The sequence below is a fragment of the Charadrius vociferus genome, unplaced genomic scaffold, assembly GCF_000708025.1.
Source record: "Charadrius vociferus isolate BGI_N301 unplaced genomic scaffold, ASM70802v2 scaffold583, whole genome shotgun sequence".
NCBI classification, from domain to species: Eukaryota; Metazoa; Chordata; class Aves; order Charadriiformes; family Charadriidae; genus Charadrius; species Charadrius vociferus.
The window spans coordinates 242,241-250,264 of record NW_009647690.1 but is presented as its reverse complement, the minus strand read 5'-3'; the positions used below and the strand labels follow the sequence as shown (position 1 = coordinate 250,264).

The window sequence follows — 8,024 nt, the reverse complement described above, 5'->3', positions numbered from 1 at the left end:
ATTCCTGCTCATATTTTTTGCTCTGAAGAGACAGCTATTTTTCTAGCACTCACTTCCGAGACGTGAAAGTCAACTAAAAAGTAGTTAAATCAACATACTGAATAAGCCCTGCAAGCCTAACAGATCAATAGTACGACAGATTTGAGGAAAAACATGGCTTGAAAACAACACAAACCGAATTTATTTTATAAAAATTAGTATTTCAACACAAAAATTTACTATCCAGTAGATCCACACAAATCCTACGTCTGTCTGTTGTGGCAATTTTACACAAGTCTTAAGTTTTCCGCAGAGAACAGCAAAATGCTAGCTGATCAAAGTTATCATCGTATTTAAGAAAACATCTGCAGAAGTCCTTTATAGGAACATCTGGTTATTTCTTCGCGTAAGTGATTTTCATGGCATGAGACGGAGTGATCTTGAATCCTTGGAGAGCATCTCGAGCAGCTCCTGCTTGATTCTCATTTTCAAACTCCACAAATGCAATGTCATGGCGCCCAGGCACTAAGCGAACTTCTTTGAATCCAGGAAACCTTTAAAATGAAGTGAAAATCAGATAATATTTCCTAGTTGGATAATACATCTCTCTTCAGAAGGCCTAAGGCCTTATCATAAGCATATAAAAGTATATTTACTACTAATGAAGGATTTAAATTGAAGGGTTTTACATACCCAGTCTTTAGAACCCTGCTTCAATTAAGGATCATTACATGGAAGCAATTTAATCTGTCTTGTACACATATGGAAGCAACTAAAGCTAGTTTTAAAACTGCTCCTGCTGTTGTAAAGTCTTTAATATTACAGTCACCAGCTTAAATCCAGTGCAGATTGATAGTAGATAACTTACACAATCAAAACCAGCTACGAAAAAAATCAGATTTGCTTTCTGCACCAAGTCATCAGAACCAGCATCTGTAATCTTGGCAGCAAGACAAAGCACTGAAATACCTCCAGAAGAAATTCTCATTTCTAAAAAGTCAGCTTGCCAACTGAGAAAAAGCATACAGGTAACGGAAGAAGTCAAGGGAGAGGTGCTTTCTATTCAAAACTTACTGATTGAATAACATGGACAGCATCATCTCATTTGTTTCCTCAGGCAAGTTATTAAGGAAGAGGATATAGTTTGGTGGGTTATCAGGCACCTGTAACAACAGAAGATCAAAGCTCAGAAGATTATACGCAGCTATCTGTTCCTCTTGATTTGTCTGCATGATTATTTGAACCAGGACTCAAATATCCTTAATTTTGCTCGTAACGCTGCTAGCTGGACTTCAATATACCTTCATGCAATATCCAGACATAGCCCCTTGTTTCTTTCACACCGATATAGTAATTTCGAGAGGCTCTTACTTCCACAAAAATCACAGTAACATATCGTCTTAGATATCATATTTGAACTTGACAACTCAACAGCTGATACTGCCGCACTCTCAGCACTGCCGGCGTGGGATGAGATGCCTAAGCACTGGCTGTCCAAGATGCCCGTGTGGCAGTGGAAGAACCCATCAAAGACTTGTACCCTTCTGGAAGAGCAGCTGGAGGCCAAGGTAAATACCCTGTTCATCTACAGTAGTACTGAAATGCTGAGTATCTTTGGGTAACTATAACCCACAAGACACATATGGTTTTACTACAGTGTTCTACTCCAATTTATTCATTAGAAAACCCATTAGATTTTAAACTTTAGAGTCTTTATCCAACAGATTTGTCTGCTAATATGAATTTGTAGCAACCCGCAAGCAGTCAGTTTGCTGACACGACTGAAAGGCGAAGACCTTCCTAAGTCATCAAGGACAACTTCAAACGTCCAAATAGCGGTGCCAACTTAATGCCTCAGCAGAACCATTTCCTTCATCTGATGGAAATATTCCAGACAGTGCCATGAGCAAATAAACTACCAAAGTTCAAACAAATACCTGAATACCCAGTGCTGTGCTTCGATGCAAACTGACACACACATATTGTGCCTTGTTACAAATGATGCCTGAAAGAAAACCCAGACTGGGAGCATGAAATTTCCCCCTGTGGGTTATGTAAATCTCAATGACAGTACTTAAGAAATGCAGGGCAAGCAAAGATATTCTTCTATAGTATTTGCCCTCCTGCAAATTCTGGCTCTTTAGTACCTCCGCTTCTAACATACATGAAGCGTAGAGTGTTGGTGCTACATCCCCACACAATCCTTTGGAAAAGAAGACACTTATGAGAAAAAAGAAAAAGTGAGCAGAGGACCCCCAAACTCCTGAAAGAAAGCTTTTAGGCAGATATTCTGGCACCCTGTGTAGTCTTCCTTCTCCTTTTCTGTTACTAGAACAAAGTAAGTTAAAGGGAATTTATTAACAATGAAAAAAAATTTAAGAATCCTTCAACTGATACTAAGCACAGTCCAAATTTAAGAATCAAGTGGGATTTGTTAGTAGTGCAGTTTTCTGTATAATAATGAGAAACTGTATGTTTTAATTTCAACCAGACACAATAACTGTGTGATTTCTTTTGTTTGTTTACTATGATTTAGCTGGTAGACAAATGTGTCACAAAACAAAAAGGAAGCTGTAAAATATAGCCTTGTTTCCATGTGTAACAAACTATTATTCATAGAGAATAATTTTAAACATTAGTGCTTTTAGTCACTAAATAAATAAATAAATAAAAGTGCATTACCTGCTGATTCTGTGCTGCAGTCCCTGGGGCATTGGCTGAATTTTGTGTTGCTCCCTAATAAATAAGTACAAAATACCTTTACAAAGGTGTTCTGTTAGAAATATATAAGCACCCATCACCATGTTTCTGTACCACTCAAGAAGTGTGGTAAGGTTTTTTTAAGCTACAATCCAGGGAACATTTGTTGCTTATGAGATACCTCCTAAGGGGAAACATAAAGCACAGGAATTTTGCTGAACTTCAAAACCAGGCAAAGAAAAAACATCGGTAATACCTGATGTGACTAATAGCCAAGTCAGCAGATACAGCAAATCACTATTTCTCCTCATTATAAAATTTAGTTTAATAGACAGGAAGGAAGTAGTTTTGAAAACGAAGGCCTAGACAGGACATACCTAATAGGAAAAAAACAGGTGTTTCCACTGAGGACTCCAATTTAGCAAGGATAACTAAAGCTATTACCATTATAGCTGGTAGCAATTATTTCTTCCTAAGGGACTTGTATATAATGATTGATTTTTTAATAAATCCTGAGAAATCCAAATATTCTACCTCGAAAATGTTGCTTTCTATGAACACTCTTATCTCCCCTTGATACCAATTTGTGCCTTAGAGGAAGTGTAGTTAAACAACACAATATTCAAATTTTGTGCCTTGATGTCTTTTGCTATACTTCAGCACATAAATTACTAGATGTTGTTAGTTGAGGCCAGGCCAACCCTTAATGGAGATACATTCCAAGGCAACTCCTTTTCATTACCTGTAAATGAATTATCTTGTTCCCATTTACCATTCTTCAGTGGCTACGAAGCAAATAAGGCATTAAAACACCAAAGGGCAAAGCTGGTTGAGCACTTGAAGCTGGCATGAAAGACAAGCACGCACACCTCTCTCTTTTGCCTTTTTTTAAAAAGAGGTTAGTTTATACTTTGGTTTATTTTACCTTTGTCCTACATCTTTGTTTTAATCTGGTAATAGGAGGGGGGGGAAGGAACAAAGACTACCATGTTATCAGCCCCCTCTCCTCCAACTTTTGGTGAGCGCTCAAGAGCACTAGGTATCAACAGACCACAATTTAGGGAATTGAGAAGTACCAAAAGACGTTAGTCCTAAAAAAATAATTTAAAATAGCTTTGGTGATTGTTTGTTTGTTTTTTAAACAGAGAAGCAGCTTACCTGGATAACCTTTTTATTTGCTGCATTTGCTGACTGCTCCAGAGATTTGGCCTTCTTCTTTTCCTTCCTTTTTTCCTTATCAGCAAAAGTACCACGCATTTTAGAGATGATATCAGAGTCTGTTTTTGCATACTGAATACGCTTTTTAAAAGGAAAAAGAACACAGTACATTTTGCAGTTAATAATACTGAACATTTTGCACCTGTCCTGGTTTCACCTGGGAAGGGGTTAATTTTTCTTTCCAGTGATTGCTGTGAAAGGAATGTCAGTAATACCTATTGTTTTCAGTTGTTGCTAAGTGATGTTTACACTATTCAAGGACATTTTTCAGCTGCCCATAGAAGCATAGACAGAAGGATGGAATGGCCAATGAAATATTCCATACCATAGACGCCATGCTCAGTTTATATATGTGGGTTGGCCAGCATCAGGGCAGAGGATCCACCACCACTGCTCCAGACAGTGACAATTCACCAGGAGGTGAGAGTGACCCACGTTATTATTGTTATTTTTCCTTTTCAGTTATCGTTTCCATTAAACTGTCTTTATGTCATCCTATGAGGTTTTTTTCCTCCCTTTCCCATCCTTTTTTTGCCCCCTCTTCCCCCCTGCTTTTGGGGGAGGGGAAGAGGGGGAGGTGAGCAAGTGGCTGCATGGTTCTAGTTGCCGGCTGGGGCTAAACCACAACAGCACCACTTTTATTAAATGTGTTCTAATAAACTGCATTTACATGTTTTTTTTTCCAGGAACGTCTTATATTAAAAATATTGTTATAAAATGTAGGTATGCTTACAGAATATCTGATCATCATAATTAATTCTGAAGACAACTACGGAACTCTAAAAAAAATTTAAGACAGTAATTACTAATGTTAACTCATTGAAATCGGAACTCTATTCGCCCAACAGCATCTTTTTAACATCTGTCAAAATAACAAATACAAAGCGATATAAGGACATTTGACAAAATTTGCACTAGCTTCTATGAAAAAACCTGAGAGGGTTTTTTAACCCCATTTTAAGGGGAGTTAAAATTTTACAGTAGTTTCTCAGGTCTCTAAAGAAAATTGAGTTGCCAGGGGGGTAGGCAGATTTAGCTATGAGTGTACAGGTGTGCAACATTATATGTGCACACAATCCTATCGCTTTTACTATCAGAGACTACTTCAATACAAAATTACACAGCAGCTGAAGACTTTGTTTTTTAACGCTTTTGTTTAGTGCTTAGAGTATGCATGCTGCAGGCGATATTCAAAGAGAGAAGTACACCTGAAAGCTCGTGAAGCCTTAATCTTTTTATTTCCTATTGAGTTTTACTGAGCACAGAACTCGTCAAGGCTAAATGATGGAACTGCACTTGCAGAATCCCTTGTTACAAATTTCATTAGAGAATCTGGAAATGTTAACTTAAAAAGCTCGTGGCTCAGCAACACAAGAACTGACTGTGCTCTCCTTAATGCTCAAAGCCACGAGCTGAAAGCCAGTATTGATATACCCATCCATCACTGAAGTCAAATGGGCCATGTGCATGTATCATTACGCCTCACAAATAGTTGCAGAATTAAGAGATGCCCAATTATCCAAGTAGGCAACAACAACATGTCAATTGTTGTGCTATTCTGCATGTTATGGAGCACGTTATTAAATGACATTCTATCAACCAACAGTGTATTTGCTTCACTGAAGTTATACTGAAATTCAGTTACTCGCTTTGGTGATCTGATGCATGCAAAAGCAAAACCAGCCATCGATTTAAAAAAACAAATCACTGGTCACATCAGTTGATTTCTGGAAAGTAAATCACAGAGATCTTCATGCTACGCACTGTTACCTCAAAAAGGAAGCATCATATTCTATTTATTACAAATAGAATAGTAATTAAGGTTACTCTAGGCAAATTAACTGAAAGCACCTAGTTTCAATAATATTACAGAATTTAATCGGTTCAACAGAAGACATGATGAGTAAAATGGAAGTATTTAAGATGTCAAAAACTTTAATCCAGCATAGAAAAACATAAAGCCATCATTTAGGAAACCTAAGTGCTAAGTTCAGCCTCTGTGTGTGTTTTATCTACAGTCTCTCTGGCATCCCTCTGGCTTGCATAAATACATATCTTCATCAAGACGTGATGTGAGTAACAAACGGTACAATTACAAGTACATGCGATAGTTAGTTCACAAGGTGCAAGTACCAAAACACCGTATCATACCATGGCAATTTTTTTTCCTTTAAAAAGCTAACAAAATTACTTACCATTGGTTTCCCATAAAACGGAAATCCTTGTAGTTGTCTCAAAGCATTGGTAGACGATCCAAGTTCTTTAAATATAACAAAAGCCTGTCCTCTCATCTTCATAGTCTTTAACGCCACAATGTCGACCACATGACCAAACTGTGAGAATAAGGCGTACAGGGACCTCTTCAGTTCTGTTGACAATACAAAAAAAGATAGATTGCAACAGGTTACACGCAAATGCCCACATCTGCAGAGTCTGCTGCCCTTCAGGGACAATGTCTTTTGACATCTGTAGCTCACACAGCGATACGTTACATGAGTTTAGTCAAAACTGTTGCACGAGTACAAGTTTACTTGCCCAGTTTGTGTAAATTGGTGCATAACACTTGGTTTCACACCTCAAGTATTCAGCTAGTTGAAAAAGTTTTACCACCGTCCATTCTACCGTTCTAAGAGAGTAACAATTACACAAGGGTACGTATATACATTTCATATACACGTACATACACACACTCTCACACATTCAAGTATGATGTACGAAAGCCATCAAAGACTGATCAGAAAATCCACACTGTAACATGCAATAGCAGAGAGGCGTGACTTAAAACAAGAACATGGCAAAATAGGAACTATTTAAAAGCTGAATAATTTGGAAATTTTGTTTGTAACCGTTTAATCAATTCTCTCACGCACACAAAATTTTTTCATATTCTGGATCCAAATATCTTTCTGTATGATCACATTGTACCTTACAGCTGCAATGGATTTATTTTCATTATTTAGTATCGCCTGAATACAAGCCAAATGAAACCTTAATCTTATTCAGTCAGGCTAAATAAATCCTCTGTATCGCGTAACTGTTCTAACTGACAAATCTTACATTTGAAATATTTTAGCCACATAAGAGCACCGCCTCTGTTGCTGTTGAGGATGGGTAATACCAGCCCACTGGCACTTCCTCCAGCTCTGCTTGACCAACCACAGCGCCACTTTTTTTTTAGAAAAAGGTTTCTTATTTCCTTGAAAATAACTTCAAAAAATGTATTTAAAAAAAAAATAATCACATTTTTAAGCTTTAGAGAGAATTTGAAAACCTATATTTAAAAATTACAACCACGCAATTCCATAATGGAGACTTACTAGTTTATAAGGTACTTGAACATGCTACAAACAAAGCCCCAAGTTAAATTTATCCAGTAGAACCATCTTGACAAGTTAATAAAACCTTTCTCAACAAAGCTGTTTCCACTTTCAGGTATCTCCCTGAAGCACCCTGAAGAAACATTTGAGTAGTGCTAGTCTGATCCAGCCACTCAGACCACAAACATTAACAAACAAATTACCTTGATCGCTTTAGATTACAAACTAAGCATGAGCATTAAGTGGATGGTTCTATGCAGACATTGAATACACAGCCAGATAACAGCAAGAGGTTTGTGGGGGTTTTTTTTGAGGCACACTGCAAGGAGCTAAAATTTTTCAGGATCAAGTAACTTCTCTCTGGAGAGGGCTGCAGTGACTGCAAGGCAGTGTCTCTAAGAGGATGATGCAAAGCAGGCTCGCTCATGCCACGTTCACTGCTTCTGCGCTGTGCTAAAACAAACGAGGAGCACACAGATGCTCCCACGTTTCAGTGAGCGGGGGCTGCTGACCACCGAAACGTGGTATGACAGTCGGTATAACAGCGCTCTTCTCATCCATTGGATACCCCCATTACCGCTGTGCCTGCAGTGACTCACTGACGAGCAAACCTAACCCGTGCAATTACAGCATCATAGAACGGTTTGGGCTGGAAGGCACCTTAAAGACCACCCAGTCCCAGCCAGCTACAGAACTAGAGTGGAGAGGCAATCAGAAGCTCCCTTAGAAGCGCACGCCCCGCTTTACAAAGAGACTTGAACGTTGTGCGAGGTTTGCCGGCGGCAGCTGCTGCTGCTTCCCGAGACGCAG

General features: G+C 38.5%; 1 protein-coding gene across 1 annotated transcript in view; it reads right to left on the bottom strand.

The window, feature by feature from the left end:
• Nucleotides 1–160: 160 nt before the first annotated feature.
• Nucleotides 161–8,024, bottom strand: part of SNRPB2 (small nuclear ribonucleoprotein polypeptide B) — a 27,790-nt gene continuing 19,926 nt past the window's right edge. Inside the window, exons 4-8 of the mRNA XM_009881424.1 lie at nucleotides 6,093–6,265; nucleotides 3,838–3,978; nucleotides 2,662–2,715; nucleotides 1,054–1,142; nucleotides 161–533 (exon numbers count right to left, since the gene is read on the bottom strand). Coding sequence (XP_009879726.1) covers nucleotides 374–533; nucleotides 1,054–1,142; nucleotides 2,662–2,715; nucleotides 3,838–3,978; nucleotides 6,093–6,265 — 617 coding nt within the window. The 3' untranslated portion in view covers nucleotides 161–373. The remainder of the gene's footprint in view (nucleotides 534–1,053; nucleotides 1,143–2,661; nucleotides 2,716–3,837; nucleotides 3,979–6,092; nucleotides 6,266–8,024) is intronic.